This window comes from Balaenoptera acutorostrata, chromosome 10 (assembly GCF_949987535.1).
Source record: "Balaenoptera acutorostrata chromosome 10, mBalAcu1.1, whole genome shotgun sequence".
Lineage (NCBI taxonomy): Eukaryota > Metazoa > Chordata > Mammalia > Artiodactyla > Balaenopteridae > Balaenoptera > Balaenoptera acutorostrata.
The window spans coordinates 31711440-31732814 of record NC_080073.1 but is presented as its reverse complement, the minus strand read 5'-3'; the positions used below and the strand labels follow the sequence as shown (position 1 = coordinate 31732814).

General features: G+C 50.1%; 1 protein-coding gene across 4 annotated transcripts in view; it reads left to right on the top strand.

Moving 5' to 3' along the window:
• The window catches only part of FLNB (filamin B), a 151689-nt gene that overhangs the window by 115600 nt on the left and 14714 nt on the right, over positions 1-21375 (top strand). For all 4 annotated transcript variants that reach the window (XM_057554651.1, XM_057554654.1, XM_057554653.1 and 1 more), the window contains 12 exons: positions 353-526; positions 1267-1425; positions 1748-1951; positions 2984-3136; positions 3242-3364; positions 5850-6116; positions 6753-6890; positions 8228-8343; positions 11820-11952; positions 14757-14933; positions 19249-19467; positions 20620-20823. In XM_057554651.1, the coding sequence (XP_057410634.1) occupies positions 353-526; positions 1267-1425; positions 1748-1951; positions 2984-3136; positions 3242-3364; positions 5850-6116; positions 6753-6890; positions 8228-8343; positions 11820-11952; positions 14757-14933; positions 19249-19467; positions 20620-20823 (2067 nt within the window). The remainder of the gene's footprint in view (positions 1-352; positions 527-1266; positions 1426-1747; positions 1952-2983; positions 3137-3241; positions 3365-5849; positions 6117-6752; positions 6891-8227; positions 8344-11819; positions 11953-14756; positions 14934-19248; positions 19468-20619; positions 20824-21375) is intronic.

Genomic DNA, 21375 nt, shown 5'->3' with positions numbered 1-21375 from the left:
ATTCTAATGGGATTTTCATGATGGCATCCAGCCCCCAAGCAGCAGTGATAGTCTGTGTGTGACACTCTCTCCCGTATGTGTGATTGGCCCGTGGGGTTCCATCCCTTCCTCATCCCACACATCTGGAAGAATTGAACTTCAGGATCACTTGCAGGAAGAATTCAGATGGTGGAGTGTCTTCCCAGTGACACTTTCACCATGTAAATAGCTTTATTCTGACCTACGCCCCTTGCCCGTGGCTTGTGTCAGTCTGACGTTCCTGGCATCAGGGCTGTCCCGGATGAGTGGTGATCCCTTTTGAAACACAGAAACACTCTCCCTGATGGCTCTCCTTCCCTCCTCTCATTCACAGGTGGCCTGGACTTGGCTATTGAGGGACCCTCAAAGGCGGAAATCAGCTGCATTGACAACAAAGATGGGACATGCACAGTGACCTACCTGCCCACCCTGCCAGGCGACTACAGCATTCTGGTCAAGTACAATGACAAACACATCCCTGGCAGCCCCTTCACAGCCAAGATCACAGGTAGAGTTGCCCAACTTGCTGGAGGCTCCCTGCCCCAATAAGCCCCCTTCCCTTCAGACGCGGGGCAGCAGGCTAGGCATGTCTGAGATTTAGGTTTCACAGCGTCTCCTTGGGAGCAAACTAGGGGTGCAAGGCCAACATTGGATAGGCTAAATTCCTCCTGCAGCTGGTAATCCCGGGAAAAGCAAGCACATCATTTGGAGGGCACTTATTTGTGCCAGTCTGACTCCAGGGTCCAAATAAGGAGGCCCTCAGATAGAGGCCTTCAAATAATACTTATTGCACGAGTAAATGAGCTCAGAGATGCTCATCGGCATCACTTCTAGATAGATTTTTGTCTCCCTTTTACAGATGGGAAAACTGAGGATTGGAGAGACTGGCTTAGCCATGTTCATGTGGGTATTCTGGGATTCAGGTGGAGGTTATCTGACTCAGAGCCCTGCTTCTAACCCCTGTTGTGCTCTCTGTGTTCAGATCATGCTCTCAGTGGGTTATAAATGTGGTCTGCGTGGACTCAGGTCTCCAGTTCCTGCCAGTTACTAGTCTTCCCTGTAACCAGGCATAAGTAGCAGTCATTCTTTGTTGGTTAGGTCTGCTCATTGTCTGGAGCGTGTTTTTGTCACTTAAGTTTGCGTAATTAATTCATGCCTGTTCATCTATAAATGGCATGTGGTGTGAGAGCTCTGGAGAGCCAGGGTGACCACGTGTAATGGAGCTGTGTTGGGGCTGGTGTTTCCCAGACGACAGCAGACGGTGCTCTCAGGTGAAGCTGGGCTCTGCCGCCGACTTCCTGCTCGACATCAGTGAGACTGACCTCAGCACCCTGACGGCCAGCATCAAGGCCCCATCCGGCCGCGACGAGCCCTGTCTCCTAAAGAGGCTGCCCAACAATCACATCGGTGAGCCCAGACTGCCCTTCCGGCAGGAGCCGGGACATCTTGAGTGGGAGATGGGGGTTCCCACCTTGCCCGGGATCCCAGTCCTTGCCTGGGAAATTGGTAGCACCTTGGAATGTGATGTGATAAACCTGCTGGGTCACATGCATGGTCAGAATCCAAGCATTTCTGCCTTACGATGTTGACAGCCCTCTTGGACACCCTGGGTTGCCGGGAAGTCAGGAAGGAAGTCCTGTTTCCATTCTTGCCAGTGTGTCTCCCTCCTGCTTCCTCCCCTTCACCCCTCCCTCCCACCTCATAACCCCCAATCTGTGCCCTGGTCCAGGCATCTCCTTCATCCCCCGGGAGGTGGGTGAACACCTGGTCAGCATCAAGAAGAATGGCAACCACGTGGCCAACAGCCCCGTGTCCATCATGGTGGTCCAGTCAGAGATCGGGGATGCCCGCAGAGCCAAAGTCTACGGCCGTGGCCTGTCAGAAGGCCGGACTTTCGAGATGTCTGACTTCATCGTGGACACGAGGGATGCAGGTCTGTGGGGGATGGTCCCAGGGGAAAAGGCCCAGCGCTTTGGAACTGGCTTCTTATTGCTCGCATTCCTCCATCTTTTTATCCTGCCAACTTTCTTTTCTTTCTGAGCATCCTTCAAGCTATAGACCCTTTTACATGATTATCATTTAAGCCCCAAGAGCAGTGGCAAAGTATTATCTTTGTTTTCTAGATGAAAAAATTGAGGCTCGTAGGGTTAGCAGCCCCGTCTGCTTCTGGCATTTGAACCCAGAGCCACAACAACTCACAGATCTGTTTCATTATCAGTACTCCCACCATTGTTCTCAGCTCCCCAGGGTCTCCTTGACTCATCTCAAACTAAGAATGTTGGGCCAGCTGGTCAAAGTCATGTTCAGCTGAGCAGTGCTTTCGTGGAAATGAGTTTCTTCCTGTTTCCTCTTTGAGATGGTCCGAATTAGGTTGGGCCACTCCAAGCTACTCCACATCCCAGAGTCTGCATCTTCTGCCTTTTTGAGGGATGGGCTTGCATTGGTGACTTCTGGATAAAGTCACCTTCCCAAGGCAAGGAGCTGGAGAATTTGTGGTCCTGATGGGCTTATGTTCTCTGTTGATTTTTCAGGTTATTAAAGCTTTAGATCTGCTGTCTTAGTGGTTCCCTGGCTGGGCATCCGAGGCAGCTAGGAGCAGTTAAAAATGTCAAATTCTCAGGCCTGCAGCTGGTAATAAACCCCCAGACAGCATGTGCCATTCCTGGAAGCAGGTGGGCAAAGTGTCCCCCCCAGCGGGTTCTGCAGGACAGGTGGTCGGTGGGATATTAGTGGATACCCTTGAGAAGAGAGTATGGTCAAGGTCACCTTCAGCCAGGGTATTTCACTCCAGGATTTCTCAGAGCATTTAACTGACTCCTCTGCCCAGCGCTGTCCAACAGGGGCCACCGTTACCGTCTTTCTGCCGTCTGGAGCATTTCCAGGGGTGGAGGTCCTTTCTGCATTCATCAGTCTCCCCCTTCCTGATGAGCTGCTGTCATAGCGGCCCCGGGCTACTGTGTTGCAGGTTATGGTGGCATCTCCTTGGCGGTGGAAGGCCCCAGCAAAGTGGACATCCAGACAGAGGACCTGGAGGACGGCACTTGCAAGGTCTCCTACTTCCCCACCGTGCCTGGGGTTTACATCGTCTCCACCAAATTCGCCGACGAGCACGTGCCTGGTACGTGTGGCCCCATCTGCTCTCCCTGTCCCGTGCTTGGGTTTTCTGTAAATGCCACGCATGGCCTCTGGGCTGCTCTCTCAAGGACCTGCTCGGTTTTTGCAGGGAGCCCCTTTACCGTGAAGATCAGCGGGGAGGGAAGAGTCAAGGAGAGCATCACCCGTACCAGTCGAGCCCCATCTGTGGCCACTGTTGGGAGCATCTGTGACCTGAACCTGAAGATCCCAGGTGAGCACGAGGGGCTCGTGGGTCAGGCCAGTGGGCACCACTGGAAACCAAGTCTGGGCTTGGCCCAGAATGTACTGTCCAAGTCTGCTGTGGGGGACTGTTTTTGAATTTAATTTTTTTTTATTTATTCATTAATATTTTTAATACTTATTTTCACAGAGGCCCATCCAGGAAAAGTAAATCTATTTACTTTTCCTTCTTCCAAATGAAAATAGCTTTATCTTACCACATGGGGGAAAAATAGATAAGCTTTTAGACTTTCATTTACTGTCTGTCGACTAGACTAATAGCGAGAGAACTGGCCCTGCTGATGCTTATATCTGGAAGGAGGTGTCAGCCCAGTGACATCCTTCTAATTCCCGTTCGTATCTTTCATTTCCAAAATTGGAGTGAGGCCTGCGAAGCAAGGCTGGGTGGGTGGGCCACATCTAGCCCTTTGCCCAACACAGCCATCGTCTGTCCGAAATGTGGCCCAGGTTCTGTTAAGAAGTGACTGTGTAAGTGAAGGCTTGAGGCTCCTCTGGCATGTGCTATGGAGTTGCAGGTTCTATGAAGACAGAAAATCTAAATCGTCTTCAGATGAAGCTCATATTGTGATGAGCTTCTAGCTTCCAGAGGAAGGTCCACACTGCGTCTCCCGTCTTTCCTGACTTGTGGTATATCTCTTGCTCTGCCTTCTCAGCATTACCTGATGGGTTCTTCCTTTCTAGACACACCGTTGGTAAAAACCTCATTACTGTAGCGTCCAGACTAAGAATCACTTAAAACGCACCGTGTTGATTGTGATCATAAAAAGTTCAGGTGCTCAAAAACAGGGGAAGTAAGTCTCACCTCATATCCCACCGTCCAGGGAGATTGTGGTTCACGTTTCAGGCCCAGCGCTGGAGCCTGGATGCCTCCAGCCTCCTAGACACACGGGCTCGGTCTCAGATCCCTCTGGTGCACTTCTCACTCACTGTACTGTGGGCATCTTTCCACACCAAAGTATACTTCCCCATCATCCTTTTCATGACTGCATAAGATTCCAATTCACGTCTAGGTGCATGTCCTCGTTGGGTTTTCTCATTTCCTGTATGCTCATCTCCATCCCTCGACCCCCTTAATCAGTGCTCTGTGACATCTGTCATCACTTCGGATGGATGCCCGGGAGTGGGATTGCTGGGCCGATACGTTTCAGATGCTGCTATGCCTTGGCAGCCTGTCCTCCAGAAAACGAATTGATGCCTGTTTCTCTGTTTCCCCACCAGCACTGGCCACTGTCTTTGGTTCTCACTTTGATCAATCTGATGGAAAGATACGGTATCCAGTTTTCAGTTCCATTTCTCTGGTCACTAGACGAGCGGACTGTGTTTTCGTTTGCTTCACATTTCTCATTTGGGGAATTCTCTCTCCTGTTCCCTTTGCCTATTTGTCTCTTATCTTTGTGTGATGTGGTCAGTCACCCTTTCCCTCAAGTTTTGTCTAGCCCTTGACTCCTTCTTACTCTTTTCAGTGGTACTAGATGACTCTGGCTGAGACTAACTTTTCCCATCATTGCCTAAAACACCCTCTCTTGTCGATTAGAAAGGAGGATGGCCCTCCAGCCTCCAGATGTCCTCCGGACCCAGGCCATGTGGGGTGACCCTCCCCTCAACCTCCTTCCTTTCTCTGTCCTCAGGGCTCAGAGTCATGAGCTGCTGCCCAGATCCTGTAGGGCTGGAGGGTGCGGTTTCGTGCTGCTGTAGGTGATGGCGTTACTTGGTCACCCAGCATGCGGCGTGCCTGTCTCCACCTTGTCAGTGCAGGCACGGTCGCTGGCATGGCAGAGCACCTTGGGTGGAGCAGACGCGTCTGCTTCCTGGTGTTGGGGACCCGAGGCGTCATGTTTCTGGAAGTGTGGCCTCTTGTCTTCGGTTTGCTCAAAGCTTTGCTCACGCATGGTTTTGCCTTTGCCACTGGGACCAACCTGGGTTCACCTTTTCCTCTAAATGCATTTTTGTCTTGTTGCCTAAAAGAAATGCCAAGGCTTCTTGACAACGAGGGATGAGGGCTCTTGTGTATTCTGTCCTTACCTATGGAAAAGAGCCCCTGTAAGCATGACTGATGGCCCCATGTCACATTTGCTTAGAAACATCTGAGCCATCGTTGTTGTTATTTACATGCTGTAGCTATCAGCTCAAGCTCTGGTTTGAAACTGCTGTGTGGAATTAACTCAGCTCCAGCTAGGAAGGCTGTCAAAGTGCTCGGCGAGGCAAGACGTGTCAGTGCCCCCAGAATATTCTCTGCACTGGGTGGCTGGAAGGGCCCTGCACTCTCTGTGCTGGCCGTGACCACCCAGGGATTTGAGGGAGACAGGAGGGCAGGCATCCAGCCTGGTTGGAGGAAGCCTGAGCACCCCGCACCCCTGGCCTCCACTCGCTTTGCCTTCTGCTGCTCGCCCTGCATGTCCGGTTCCTCCTCGGGCCCTCGCCCTGACCCTCCTCTTTTTCTCCCTACCCCCTTTCAGAAATCGACAGCAGTGACATGTCGGCCCACGTCACCAGCCCCTCAGGCCGTGTGACCGAGGCAGAGATTGTGCCTGTGGGAAAGAGCTCGCACTGTGTCCGGTTTGTGCCCCAGGAGATGGGGGTTCACACCGTCAGCGTCAAGTACCGCGGCCAGCACGTCACCGGCAGCCCCTTCCAGTTCACCGTGGGGCCTCTGGGTGAGGGGGGCGCCCAGAAGGTCCGGGCAGGAGGCCCTGGCCTGGAGCGAGGAGAAGCAGGAGTCCCAGGTGAGCGTTCTGGGCAGGCTTTTTACTCGAGAAGATTGAGTTCAGCCTGGCGGAGTGAGCGTCCTGCACTCTTCACCCTGTTCTGAAAGGAAGACGTTGTGTGTTACTGATGGATGGTGTGAAGAGGCATTCTTTAAAGCAAGGCTTCCGTGGCTAAAGACATTTGGGAATTGCTTACCCAAAGCTCAGCAAGTGTCTTACTGAGGGACTTCTCGGAGCCTGTAATTTATGGGTGTGTGCTGTGAGTCTCTAAGAGAGGATCAGGGTCATAAAACCGTTTCCAGAGCATCTTGCAGGCTAATGTTCTTTGGAACGTGCTAGAATTGTATAAAACTGGTTGGGAAGGTCCCTTGCAGTGGTGGCTGCTGAGCGGGAAAATCTGTGGGGCTGAAACTGAACATTCGCATCTTGTTCTGACTTGGTTTGCATGTATTCCAAAGACGTCTGATCGCCCGTGAACTTAGTGTCGTCACGGATGGTGCTTAGCAAACATCAGCAATGCCCTTGCTTGGGTCCTGCTTGGGGTTAGAGAAAGAGGAAAGGGCTGGCAACAAACGGAACCCAGCACCCCATGTTTGAGCCAGAAGAGGGGCCTATACCGGGCTCAGTCACTGACCAGGTGTTTCTCTGTCTCAGCTGAATTCAGCATCTGGACCCGGGAGGCAGGTGCCGGGGGCCTCTCCATCGCTGTTGAGGGCCCCAGTAAGGCCGAGATTACGTTTGATGACCATAAAAACGGATCATGTGGTGTGTCTTACATTGCCCAAGAGCCTGGTAGGTACTCGGGGGCCAGTGGAGGACGTTTTCCTTGTTTGGGGATGGTTGGGTTGTAAGGAACAGAAACTCATCGGGCTAGCTCCAGTAGAAGAGGAATTTATCTGTATGGGCCCGTGGGAATGCGTCCTAGAAATCCAGTTGCAGGATATCCAGCCACGCCTCAACGGGGTAGGAATTCTTGTTCTCCTTGTCTCTTGGCCTCACTGCTTTATGCTCTCGTTCAACTGTTTCATTCTTCCCACTGACCAGCCTCTCTCTGCCCACCCGCGGCCAGTGGCCGGTGTGGCTGCCCCAGAAGAGTGGCCTCAGCATCTGAGCTCCCTCGATCAGCGGTTCTTAACCTGTTGTGTGCCGCGAATCCTTTTGCATCTGGCGAGGCCCATGGGGACCATCTCAGGAAATATTTTTAAACACATGAAATAAAATACTTCAGATTATAAAAGAAATCAATTGTAATAAAATATCGTTATCAAAATCTTTTTAAAGGAACAAATATGCAACATAGCAACGTATACACGTTTTCATTAATACGTTAAATCATACGATTTGGTGATGGTCTATTAACTACCTTAATTTCTAAGTGGCAGTGAGTGTAAATGGTATGTCAAGATATATATAAAGCTGGAAAGTGATTGTTTTTGTTGAGAAAATCACGTCTTAATGTGCTGTGGTTTCTTGTCGACTTTTCTAAAGGAAGGAAATGCTAAATTTCAGTTAGAGGTTAGTAAAAATAACGATGTACCTTTTTTCCCATTCGAGTTTGATGGATCTCCTGAGTACTGTACACAGACCCTTTGTGCAGGGACCCTGTGGGCCCAGGTTAAGAATCCCTGCCCTTCTGCCTTGACTAGATTTTCTTTCCTAGTTATCACTCTGCTTCTACCCCTGTTCTCAAAGTTTATGTCTTACACTTCATAGTTCAGGATCAGTAATGGGATCCGAGTTACATGAAGCCCTTCTTATTCTTAAGTATATAATTTTTAATAAAATGCTCTGTCATAAGCCTCTCCTTTGGAGAGAAATTGGGAATACACACCAGATGTTGATGTGTGATTGGTGTGGGGATTCACGTATACACTGGCAAAACACAGAACAAAAACTTCAGTGCTTCAGTGCTCTTTGAAATTAAAAAAAGAATCCCTGCCCTTTACAACTAAGAAAATCGCGTTGGCCTGGTGTGAGCCAGGTGACCCTCCCTGACCCAATCAGCCACAGCCATGGAGTGGGCCAGGGTCTCTCGGAAGGCACTTTGGCCCTAGCTAGAGAAACAAGAGGCCACTCTGGAAGCACCTTCCCGGAATCTCTGACATGATGGGTCTTTCCTGTCCCCACAGGTAACTACGAGGTGTCTATCAAGTTCAATGATGAGCACATCCCAGAAAGTCCCTACCTGGTGCCGGTGATCGCGCCCTCCGACGATGCCCGCCGCCTCACTGTTCTGAGCCTTCAGGTGAGACACAAGGAAACATCCATCTCCTTGGCCACAGCCCAGCCAGTGAGGCCCTGGACTCCCAAGGCCCCTTCAATCTCCGACTGCGCCAGGGGCCCCAGCACATTTTGACCACGGATGCTGCCAGGCGTAGGGGAGCTTTCCTGCGGCAGAGTCACATTTAGGACAGGAGACCGTTGGGGCGAGCAGAAAGCAGCCACTGTCAGCAAAACTCCTCAACATTTACAGACGAGTTTGTTTTCTAAATATTTACTCCAGAGAAACAAAGAAGGCCTGTTAATAATTGGTGAAGGGATAAGGAGGGCTTTCAAAACAAAACAAACACAAAACTAACAGTCCAGTGATATTCAGCTTGCTATTATTGGCTTCCTTTTCCTCAAGAAAGTCAATTGTGATTTATTTTATGATGCTGATTTATTTATAATAAGTGTGCAAGGCACTGTGTTAAGAACTGTATCAGTGTTACTTCCCTAAATCCTTGCAACAGTCTGGTGAGTAGCTTTTCTTGACACCCCCATTTAAAGATAGAAAAACTGAGATGCAGAGAGGATGCAGCTATGGGCACCAGCTGGAATGAGGCAGAGCGAGGTCTCGGTGGTTCCAGAACCACGCTCTTAACAGCCACCTTAATCCCAGCCCCGGCATTGTGGCAGGTGGTTACATAGCCCAGCCTCTTAGAATGGCAGGGAATGCAACTTTTCACCCTGGCTTAAACAGGGCACTTAATTCAGGGTTGCATTAGAGCCTTCAGCCAAACTAAGAACTATCGGGGATGCCCTTGGGTCTTAGGACACTGAATCAGATGGAGCAGTTTGGCTGTGGAATGACACCAAAATCCCAGAATGTGATTTCTGGGTAGAGGGGTCTCTAAATAGCCTTCAGCTGCCCCCCAGTTCTTGAAAATATTGGATTGATGAGAACTCAACCTCATATCTCAGATTGGTTCCACGTACTTGGTTTACATTTGAGAGTCTAACTTTCCCCTGCGGGGGACTGGTACTGCTAGTTGTCTCAAACGTTAGGGAACCCAAACAGAGCCCAGACCAGGGTCACGGTCTACAGATTGAAGCGGCCTCATCTGGAGAGTACCAAGGATACTGACTGGTCACTGTGGTGCAGATGTTTTTCTTGTGTTTCATTTAAAGGCTTCTTAACAGAAGTTCCTTCTGTGGCCAACTTAACTAAAACCTACGGAGGGAGATAAAGCTGGCATTTGTTGAGGGCAAAGAGCTGCCTTCACGCATCTGGAAGATTTCTTTTGGATCTTATGAGGCGTTTATCTCCCTCTTGAGGATTTAGTGGCAAGTGGATTCAGGTAATGTAAACGCTTCTGTCCAAAAGGAGCTGATGTGGAGAAATCGGCTCCAAGAAACTTCCATAGAGTCCTCTTATGACAGTTTGGTCATAAAATATTTAAACAAGTGTGCAGCAGGCTGGTATGTCCATCAAGCTTTTGTAACCAGCCGCTACAACAGGAGGGACCTGTGTGTCAACTTTGTTCCCTGTTCTCCCCATGTCACTTGATGCCAAGTGATATGTAAATTATTTACTGGAGATTTACTGGCAGGCTGCACGGCAACATCTGGTGCTGGTTAGGAAAGAGAGGCATGTATTGTTTTGTCTTGCTTTTGAGACTTTTTAGAAAATTGGAGTCGGCTGGCATTCTGTAGGGGAGGGTGTGGCATGGGGGTGGTCTGGCGATCAGAGACTCCTTAATTTTGTGTTCAGTCCTCCCTCATCTGTAACCTCTAGGGCAGCTCAGTCTAGTAGAATGTTCTGCAACAGTGGGAATGTCCCACATCTCCAATGTGCAGTATGGTAGCCATGAGCCACACGTGGCTCTTGAGCACTTGAAATGTGGCTAGTGTAACTGAGGGACTGAGGTTTTTTTTGTTTTGTTTTGTTTTTTTAAATTTATGGCTGTGTTGTGTCTTCGTTGCTGCGCTAGTTGCCGCGAGTGGGGGGGGCTACTCTTCATTGCGCTGCGCGGGCTTCCCATTGCGGTGGCTTCTCTTGTTGCAGAGCACGGGCTCTAGGCGCCTGGGCTTCAGTTAATTGTGGCACATGGGCTTCAGTAGTTGTGGCTCGCGGGCTTAGTTGCTCCGCGGCACGTGGGATCTTCCGGGACCAGGGCTCGAACCCGTGTCCCCTGCATTGGCAGGCAGATTCTTAACCACTGGACCACCAGGGAAGTCCAGGACTGAGTTTTTAATTTTAATTGATTTAAATTTAACTGTATATAACCACATGCGGCTAGTGACTACTGAACGAGGCAGCACTGCTTATAGCGCCTTGCTGCTGAGATGTGATCCTTGGACCAGCAGCCTCAGCATCCCCTGGGAACTTCTTAGAAACGTGGAGTCCCAGGGTCCGTCTCAGACCCACTGGATCAGAATCTGCATTTCAACAAGACCCTCGGTTGCACATTAAGTGTGAGCCCTGCTGCTTTAGAGTTATCATCTGAGTAGCTGTCCAACCATGTTTACATCAAAACTGCTGGCTTGTAAAATTTTTCTATTCAGGATTGGCCAATCTTAAAATATCTTAAGCATCTGAACTTCTAATCCCCTTCTCCCAGCAGAGGATGTAATTTCCAAGACAAAGCATGGAGAGTGAAATTGATCCACTCAAGAGCAAAAGCTACACTTCTCCCATGGCTTTTTTTGGGGGGGGGGGGGAACTAACAACTTCTAAATGCATGTTAATAGAAGCTGACATTTTTAAACTTTCCTGTGTATGGACCAGGCCCTGTGCTGAGTCCCTTGAATGCATAACTTCGTTTAATCCTCACAGCAGCTCTCTGAGATAGATTTGGTTATTATGCCTGTTTTTACAGATGAGGAAACTGAGACTCAAACAGGTTCAACAGTTTAGTTATGTAGCTAGGAAATGGCAGTAAATCCAGGTTCTGCTGATTTTTAACCACTGTGCAGTACTGCATGAAAGAAAAATCGTGTGGCCGTTTACAAGTTTATTAAAAGTTCTCTCCATCTCCACCCTTGAGATAAAAAGCCTTTGTTCATGTTAGTGAGTGCAGGGTTTTATAAGCTGCCAGGCTCCTCCTAAAAAGGCGGTGGGGAGAGGAAGTCTTTTTTTTCTTTCCTTCTTCTTTTTTGAGGGAGGGGGCAGATCTGGAAGATACTGGGTTTTCTGGCCTGTACAGCTCTTGTTTGGGATGCTGAAACTGTAATCCTGCTGGCCAGGATGTCTTAAGTCTCCAAACCTAGGAACCATCTCTGGATCAAGATGGTTTAGATACAAGACCATGCAGATGTGTGTCTCTGCTTTCTTATATTTAATGCTAGAAACGTGGAATTACTCACCTGATCTTTTGTTGCCAGGTGTTATATAGAAAAACATATTCCAGACCTATTTGCATGAGAACTCTCCCCCCCTGGAATCCTGGGTTGGGTCGGTGTGTGCTGTTGAGCAAGAACGCCGAGGGCTGTAACGCATCTCATGTATTAAATTCTCAGGAATCGGGATTAAAAGTTAACCAGCCAGCCTCCTTTGCTATAAGGTTGAATGGGGCAAAAGGCAAGATTGATGCAAAGGTGCACAGCCCCTCTGGAGCCGTGGAGGAATGCCACGTGTCTGAGCTAGAGCCAGGTAAGCACCAGTGCCCACACCAGCAATGTTTCTGCAAACATGTACCCTGACGGAGGGGTCATCAGCCTCTGCAAGGCCTTCGGATTCCCTTTGCTGTTGCCAGACACCATTTATAAATTAGGGTATAAACATTTGCCAGGGACAGGCTTTTTTTTTTTTTTTTTTTAAACAAATACTTCTTTATTTTCAGTTGTTTTTCAGATTTCTTTAACATGACATTCATTGTGATATTCTCTCATATTTTAATAAGATATCACAGATCTTTATTGTTTACCTTATGAAATGAATAAGTACACTTTGACCTCTCTTTACTCTGAGGAAAAGGTTGATTGCTGTAAATTAAGAAAAGAGAATCTGGGGAATTCCCTGGCGGTCCAGGGACTCTGCACTTTCACTGCTGAGGGCCCGGGTTCAATCCCCGGTTGGGGAACTAACATCCCGCTAGCCGTGCGGCTAAAAAAAGGAAAGAGAGAATCTGGGTCCCCAGTAGGACTTAATAGCATGAGATTTTCTTGCTCGTTGCCTTGGTGTATGGAATTCTGTGATGTCAATCAACTTGAATGAGACCATTTTTCTAGTGAACATGTATTAAGTGTCAGAGACCTGACAGGAAGGTAAGGCTAAGGAAGTCATGATTCCTGCCTTCAGAGAGTAGCACAGAGTCTAGTGAGGACCTAAAGTGTGAGCCAGAAAGGTGTAGTGCACGGGTGAGGACCCCAGCTGGTCACCAGCAGCACAGCAGAATCGAGAACCAAACGGTAAAGATGGTCAGAGCAGGAGAGGAAAAGGGTTTCTGCTTTGACAAGTTCAGAAGGACTTCTCTGAGGAGGTAACATTGAATATGGGCCCTGATGCATGAGGAAGAGCCCTGTGACCACTGCCCTTATTGGGCGTTTGCTGTGTACCCTGCTCTGCATGCAGTGAGGGTAGACACCTGGGACCTGGGTTGGCATTTAGACATCTTCCTCCCACTGGGCGGAAAAAGAAAGGGCAGTGGGGAGCCTCAGAGGGAACAAATGTGTGGGCTGGGTGCCCTGGTCAGATAATGGTTTAAGTCTGACCACATTATAGAGAATGTGTTGGTACATCTGAAGGGCAAGGTGGTAAGCCGATGCTCGCAGGGTGGTCCGTTTGAGAAAACAGTATTAATCAGCAGTGTTAGAAATGCAGAGGAAGGACTTGAGGTCAGAGAACTGTAACATTTGGTGACCAATTGGCCATAGGGAATGAAAGTGAATTCAGAAAGGTTACATGTAGCTTGGTGATGGGGTAGAAAGATGATGATGCAGTTAACAAAACTCAGGACAGCAGCCATGGGTGAGCAAGGGTTGGTCACTGCCTTACAGAGTTTAATACTTTATTTTTTGAGAGGTTTTCAAGTGTCTCTGAGATATCCAAGTGGGAACATTTAATAGATCTCTACTGCATTGGGATTTAGCCACCAAGTGAGATATGGTGTCCTCAGCCCCAGGCAGTATTTGAAGCCCTAGCAGTGTCTGAGACCACCAGCCTGACACAGTTAGGATGCCGTTGGTGACAAATTACGGAACACCCATCTCAAGCCAATTCACATAATAAAGGGGGTCCATTACACACATGGTCCATCACAAGGGGGTCTGTTAATTCACATAAATGGAAAGTTCAAGATCTAAGATGGGTTTCAGCAACAATTTAATTCAGCCATTCAGGTACATTCTCCAAGGCCCCAAACATCTCTGCTCTTTCTTCTGATTTGTGGGCCTCATTCTGAAACTGGCCTTCCTCTTGGTGGCAAGGTGGCTGCAGCAGCACACGACACCAATCAAGAGAGACATTCTCTCCTCAAGATTCTTTCTCCAGAAGTCTTAGATGCTCCTTTTGCAGAAGTCTCCAGCAAACCTCCCCTCCTATCTCACTGAACACACATGCCTGTTCCTGAGTCCCTTCCTGTGTGGCTAAATGCCATGTGCTAGTTGACTTAGGCTTAGGGAAAGAGGGATTTCTCCCCCTGCTGTCCCACATTAATTTGACCCAGTCAAGGACCATACGTGGACATGGGGGTGGGATCAGTTTTCCCTGTAGCACATTGGCTTTCAGAGAGGAGGGGTGGGTGCCAGCTGGGGACTGATGGGGGGGGTGCAGAGTTGAAGGATATGGGTGGCAGCTCCATATGGAGAGAGTCCAGAGGAGAAGAGAAGAGGATTTGGGTGGAGCTTTGAGCAACAAAAGTTCTGAAGGGGATGGAGGGTACAAGGAGCTAGGGAGAGGCTGAGAGACTGACTGGAGGAGAACAGACTCTGCATCCCAGCTGAGAGCACTTCAAGGAAGAAGGGGTGGTCAAGTGGTGCATGGTGGAAGGATATTCTAAGGTGCCCATTTCAGTTTATAGATCATCTTACCACATGCTGTGACCCAAACACACAGTGAGAAACCTGGCCATTGCCCTGTGGGGCAGTTGCTAGCTTGGAGCTTAATTAAGGAGCATTAGTCTCAGTTGGAACCATTTTTTCCCTTGGCCAAGCAGAGAAACTGCGCCAGAAGTGAGCTTTTAATAAAGGAAGTGTTTTTCTGAGGCCAAAGCCACAGAGGATTAAACACAGAATTTGAGATTTGGATGCATTTCCCAAAGGGCTGTCTAGGTACAGACAAAGAGGCCCATCTGGTTTTGATCACCAACATATTGGGTTCCAGGCTTGCAGTAGGGCCATTTCTTATTAGTGATGTAAGATCACCCCTCTCAGGTTGGGCTCCTGTCCTTTGTCCCCACCCACCTTGGTCGGGTCCACGGGCCCACTTTTACCCTGTGCCTTTGCTCGCTCTCCCAGATAAGTATGCTGTTCGCTTCATCCCCCACGAGAATGGTGTCCACACGATCGACGTCAAGTTCAACGGGAGCCACGTGGTTGGAAGTCCCTTCAAAGTACGAGTCGGGGAACCCGGACAAGCGGGGAACCCTGCCCTGGTGTCCGCCTACGGCTCGGGGCTCGAGGGGGGCACCACAGGTAACACACTGCCTCTGCCTCTTGTCTTTAACGGAGTTGTCCCCGGGGAAGAGCAGGTGGAACTCTTCAAGCCCCCGGGAAGCCTGCCACCCTCTCTCCCCAGGGAAACTTCAGTAATGCACCCTTGGGAGGCTCTCACTTGACCTGCGGTAAATCCAGAGTGAGGGCTTGATGGCTGTGTTCTCACAGCTCATTACTGTTTGTTGTGCTGCAGCTGTCTTCCTTTGCCAGATTCTTTTAGGACCGGGACACTGATAGGGAAAACAACACAGCATCCTTTGTTTTGAGGGTTCCTTTGCCTGCACAGAGTTCATGATGCATGTAACGGGCCTCTGGGGAGGTCCCCTACCCACCAGCTCCTTTAGTGGACCCTGGCCTCCTAGAAACACGTTCAATCGGCAGTAAGACCTGTCACAGCCCGGCTCCTTTTTATTCTAATCCTAACGGGGGAGGAGAAAAGACTAAAACACTCAAATTCTTTTTTAGTCGTTGCCACAGATGGAACACGTTTGATTGTGAAAAATACTGGCAGTGAGGAAGTATGTAAAGTTCCATCTTGCTTCTCCTCTCTCCCTCCCTCTGGGTCCAGGAGGAAACACGGCTTAGCAGATCAGGGGAGGACCTTCCGAGTGTCTCTTTGTTGGTCTTCATTCTTGGTCACTTGGTTGCTTAGCTAGTCGGTTTGTTAAAAAGGTAGACATGGAGTTTTACTTTTATTTTATAGAAATAGTCTTAGTGCTATCGTTGTATTGTACAACTTGCTTTTGTCGCTTGACATCTTAAGGAACTTCCCGTGTCAAAACGTACAGATGTACCTGCCTTGTAATGGCTGTAGTTAGTGTCTACACCGTGAATGTAGAGGTGGGCATCAGGGGGTCCAGTGTGTCACTGTTACGGAAGGTGCCGGGGTGGGGAGCTTGTCCACTTACGCTTCATTGCAGGCGTGGACTCCCTGGGACGCGGTTTGCGTCACTTTGGGGCCTCTTAGGAAGGATTCTTGAGTTCCTTGTGTGTGCACATTTTGCTGTTAGTCTCCCCCCTACCCCACATGGTGAGTGGGACAGAGCAGACCCACCTCCCCACAGGCAAGGGGATGAGTGGCCGTGGTTGCCTGGCATCCAGCCCTGTGGAGCGAGTGTCGTAAGGGGACGAGGGGCCCTGCCCGGGTGCAGGAGTGACTGACCGGCTGGTGTGCCACCCTGCGACTCTGGCCAAAGCAGTGGCCTCGGCAGAACCTCCCACAGGGTCTGCATGAGTACTTCTCATCTCCCCAGGCCCATCCTGTCCGGCTCCACACTGAACTCTGGGCCAGCAGCTTGCCCTTTGTAAAAGGCACGGTATTGTTTCACCCTAGGCAATGTCCATTTTACAGATGAGCAAAGTGAGAACTCAGAAAGGTTGAGTCACTCCCCAAGCTTACTTAGCTTGGAGGGGGCAGAACCAGAACCAGTCCAGGTTCACAACCTCAAGGCCTGCTCACTTAACCCCTGAGTTTTGCTGCCTTCCTAAATGGCTGGCTCGCCCCGAGGCAGTGGCTACACCCCTGGCCTGCTTTGTGGGGTGTCCTACACAAGGACACCTATCTTCCCAGCTGCCCTGGAAGGTTCCCAGGCAGTAGTGCAGGCATTTGGCCCCTGACAAGCCATCCACCCTTGAAGCCCAGGTGGGGTCCTCCTGGCACTTGGAGCCCCAGCAGGCCCTGGTCCAGGCCCCGCAGCAGCCACTGAGGTCTCCTGTGCCGCCAGCAGCCACCTCGTCCCCCTGCTGGGTCACACCTGCTGTGCCCAGGGCCTCTCATGCTTCCTGTTGGCTGTTTGCAAGCCTTCTCAGGAGCTCAGGTTTCAGGCTGTGCTTTGCCAGCCCTGGATGCTGCTGAGGGAAGGAGCTGGTCTTGCAGCGAGACTTCCAGCCAGGCGGGAGAGGTACAGAACACGCCTGTTTCAAATCCTGTGTAAATATTGCTTTTGTCAAGGGGAAGGCGTCTTGTTTTTCTAGCCCTCCCGCTCCCAGGCCTTTTCCCAAATATCCATCCCAGGATTACACAGCTGCAGTGTGTGTGGAATGAAAAGGTGTCTCTGCCCGGCTGCTGGAGGGCCTACATCCTGACCTTCGGAACAAAGCAAGCTTCCCTGTGTTTTTATGGGTGGGCTGGCTGTATCTCTTGGCTCAAGCTTTAAATGGTCAATTCTGCAGGTTTTAGAGCAGGGGAATGTGGAGAATTTGGGGTGGGACTCTCTGCTGCAGAAGGGCTGAGAAGGTCAGGAGTTAGACCAGGGAGTTCCAGACTCTCTGGCTGGAAGAGCCATTTTCCTGATGAAATGCTCCAGGAACCCCAGTGTGCACGAGATGTAAGGGGAGAGCCTCCTTCCCTCCCGTTACCCCTCAGCCACCTTGAAGATGGAGTAGGGCTGCGTTAAACATGCATTAAACTCACAGGAACTCATCTGTATATACACGGGGGTGCAGGGGAACACCGCCATGCCCAGAGATGTCTGGGGTACTGATTCTAGCTGGAGGTGGTGGTGAGAGGGACTCCTGCATGTGGATTTTCTTTCTCCCATCTGCTCTCAGGCGAGTGCCTTAGGTCCAGGTTAGACAGACCTTATGTTTAAACCCCAGTTCAGCCATTCCCCAGCTGTGTGTCTTGGGGTGAGTTATTTGATCTCACTGAGCCTCCACTTTGTTCCTGTAAAATGGGAATAATAAAGGGGCCCACCTGATAGGTTGCTCTTGTCCTGTAATTCCTGATTTCTCTTTTCCCACCTCATCTTCCTTTCTGGACCCTCACAATCAGGATGAACTGATGTTTCTCAGGAATGGAGCAATCCTGTCCTTTCCACTGCAGCCAGGTCTTTTCATCTTCACTTTAAAAGTATCTTTCCTTGCTGTCACTTGCAGCTGCTTCCTGGAAACGCTGCCCCTTGTTTGAATACCCCCTCCCTTTCCCCCCACGCGGCCTTGCTTCGGCAGCGGCTGAGTGAAGGGCTCCTGGGCTGCACAGTGTAGAGACAAGGTTGAGACACTTGTGGAGGCAGGGTGAGGGGGTGGTGCTGGGACGGGAGCCTCGGGAGCTTTTCCAGAAACAGCTGGGTTGTGTTCAGGGTTGCATGATAGCAGCTCCTTTGTCTTATTGATAACCAGAACAGTAATTCTTTCTCCGGTCTCGGAGCTATAATTAAACCAAAATAGTTCCCAGCTGGGGCGGCGTCCAGGGCTCTAGAAGAAGCCCAGCCCTGCAGAATGCTATGCCGGGGATGCCCCGTAGAGGGCACTGTAGCGGGTGCGCAGCTGGTGACTGACCGCCTCTTCCCCCTCTGAACTGGAAAGGGGCCTGGGAGAATGGGGCCTTTTTCAGGGCCTTGGGCTCAGGCAGGAATGCCACAGTGGTCATTGGTTGGCACTGTCTTTTGGCCCAGCTTTCCTTCGATCACGAGAGAGGATGTCTGTGCAGGAGGCCCCCATGGACCAGGCAGGCAAGAAGTAGGATGTCCTGGAGCTGCAGTTAGGACATCTGAGGCAGCCCCGCTGCCCATCCAGAGGCCAGGTGACGGGCCTGGGCTCTGAACCCCCTCAGACTTGCTTCAGTACCAGCTCTGCCACTTTCTCCTGTAGCTCTGATTGGCATGCGGTTGAACCTCCCTGAGCCTCAGTGTCGTTTGTTAAAGACGAATCACTGGGCATGTAAAATGATGGGCACAGGATCTGGAGCCAGAGTGGTACAAGTGGTATTAGCAGGAGCTGCCGTTCTGGTCCTGTTTTTGTTTCTGGTATTCAAGGCAAAGCGGCAGGGCTGGCAGATCCTAGCGGCTACCCCGGTCTTCAGCGTGGTATCTGGGGCGAGGAGCCTGAGGAGGAAGGAGGCGGCGCTGGGCTACCTGGGCTTCTCCAAGTCCAACCAGAGGAGAAAGGGAAGGTCAGAGGGGCCCACGCTTCCCCCACCCTTGGGGGCAGAGCTGGCCCTTGGGGGCTGAAGCAGCATTTCAGGCTCTCAGTGACGACTCAGGCTTCTCGCCCTCAGCCACGGCTCGTGCCCAGAGGAGAAAACAAGGCGGTGCGTGCTTGTGGACAGAATGTTGGCCACACTCCTGCCTGGGTCTTGGGAAGGGGTTACCATCCCCCAGGGCCTGAGGTTCTCTGTGCCAGCAGGTCAGAGCTAGTACTGGTGGGTCCCCGTGCCACCAAGGTGACCCCTCTGAGAGGGAACCTCCATGTGCCCCGCCACTGCTTCAGGGCCCCCAGAACGCTCCCCAAAGCACACCCTCCCCATCCCTCCAAACCTTCCACGGGATCTTTATTCCTGCTTCCTTTCTCCCAGGTATCCAGTCTGAATTTTTCATCAACACCACCCGAGCAGGGCCAGGGACATTGTCCGTCACCATTGAAGGCCCGTCCAAGGTTAAAATGGATTGCCAGGAAACCCCCGAAGGGTACAAAGTCATGTACACCCCCATGGCTCCTGGAAGCTACCTAATTGGCGTCAAATATGGCGGGCCCAACCACATCGTGGGCAGCCCGTTCAAGGCCAAGGTGACAGGTAACAACCACAAACACCTTTTTAAAGTTATTCTTCCCCCTGTGGAGGTGATCTTGTCAGCTAATCAGCAGAGCTCTTCGATAGTAGAAACTGGATGATTTTAGATATGTTGAATCTGCTTTGAATCTTGAATGTAAAGAAATGGTAGGACATGTCAGAGTGACTGCATGTTCGAAAACTTGCAAAATAAGCAGACAGAGTAGGGGTGTAGAAGTTGAGAAAGCACATTAGGTGGTTTTCTGTCGCAAACGGAAAAGAAGGAATGTTTACATATTTGAGATCTTACGTATTTGTTTAGGTCAGGGCCTGAAAAATCCCCTCATTTCTAACCTTCACTTTTAAAATAATCAAAAGTTTTTATTAAATTTCTAAAAATGTGCCTCCGTCAGACACTGGAAAAAATACCAAACAGTAAAAACCACCTCACAGCCCACCACCCAAGGTAACCACCATAAATATTGTGGTGAATTCCTTCCACATGTCTCTTTCTGCTTGGTTCACTGTCATATAAGTAGCATAGGTTCATTGCAGAAAATTTAATTAAAATTAAGTAAATTAAAAATTCAGATAGAAAAATCATCTTCTAGTATGCCGAGAGGGGAATTCCTTGGCAGTCCAGTGGTTAGGACTCAGCGCTTTCACAGCCAAGGGTGCAATTTCAGTCCCTGGTCAAGGACCTAGGATCCCACCAGCTCTGCCGCACCACCCAAAAAAAAAAAATATGCAGAGAGAATCATTTTTGATATTTTGTCAATGTCCTCCCACATGTTTACACTGCTTATACATAGAGTATTTTATATAAATGGAAAGATATCCATTCCATAGGGTGGCACGTGGTTATATTCCTGGAGGCATGTGCTTATTACCTGGAAGGATTTCCAGGTCAAGTCAGCCAAGGCCAGACTCTCCCATATACCCAGAAAGCCAGATCTTAGTTGTGTGGGGCAGGACCCCAGAACCCCATAGAAGACATTATAGGGGGTGAGATGGAAAAGTTGTGGCATTTAAATCCAGGTGTTGGGGGGTGTGAGGTAAGGGTGTGGTGGCTTTTGGATCCAGGTGCTGGGGAGCCGGGGCTCTCCTGGGGCTTCTGCATGGGGTACTTGCCTTGTCTGGCCAGTCATGCCTGCTTCTCTCCCTTCCATGTCCTAGGCCAGCGTCTGGTCAGCCCTGGCTCGGCCAACGAGACCTCATCCATCCTGGTGGAGTCAGTGACCAGGTCCTCCACGGAGACCTGCTACAGCGCCATCCCCAAGGCATCCTCAGATGCCAGCAAGGTGACCTCCAAGGGAGCGGGGCTCTCGAAGGCATTTGTGGGCCAGAAGAGCTCCTTCCTGGTGGACTGCAGCAAAGCCGGTAGGCAGCCTGGCCCTGCTCGGGGAATGGAGGGCATGGGCGACACCCTCTGTTCTGTGTACTTTGGTCTTTCCTGCTCTGGTCTGCAGTGCCCACCCACCCATGTAACCCAGACATTTGCAAGTAACGGTGTTCATTGCCCTGTTCTGCACTTAATAGTTTTAAATGATTTGCCTCTTGATTTTTTTCAAATGACCTCAAGGTACATAGGAAAGGTCGCATTATCCTCTTTGCATTGTATCAGTAACCTGGCCTCTTCTAGGTCACTAATTGCTGTAATTGCAATTTGAACTTGGGTATTTATTTGGGTGTCAATGTTAGTTGCCTGGGTTCTGGCATCTAGCACATCTGGGCTGGAAACCTGGCTTCACCACTTACTTATTTCTCCCTTCCTCTCGCCCTCCCTCCCTTTCTTCCTTCCTTCCTTAATTTCCAAAGCTTATTAGCCATGTAACCATGGGAAGGTTACTGAATCTTTTTCTAAAAGTCAGTTTCCTCTTCTCTGAAATGGGAATAATCATAGGACCTTCCTGAAGGTTCTCATGAGAATAA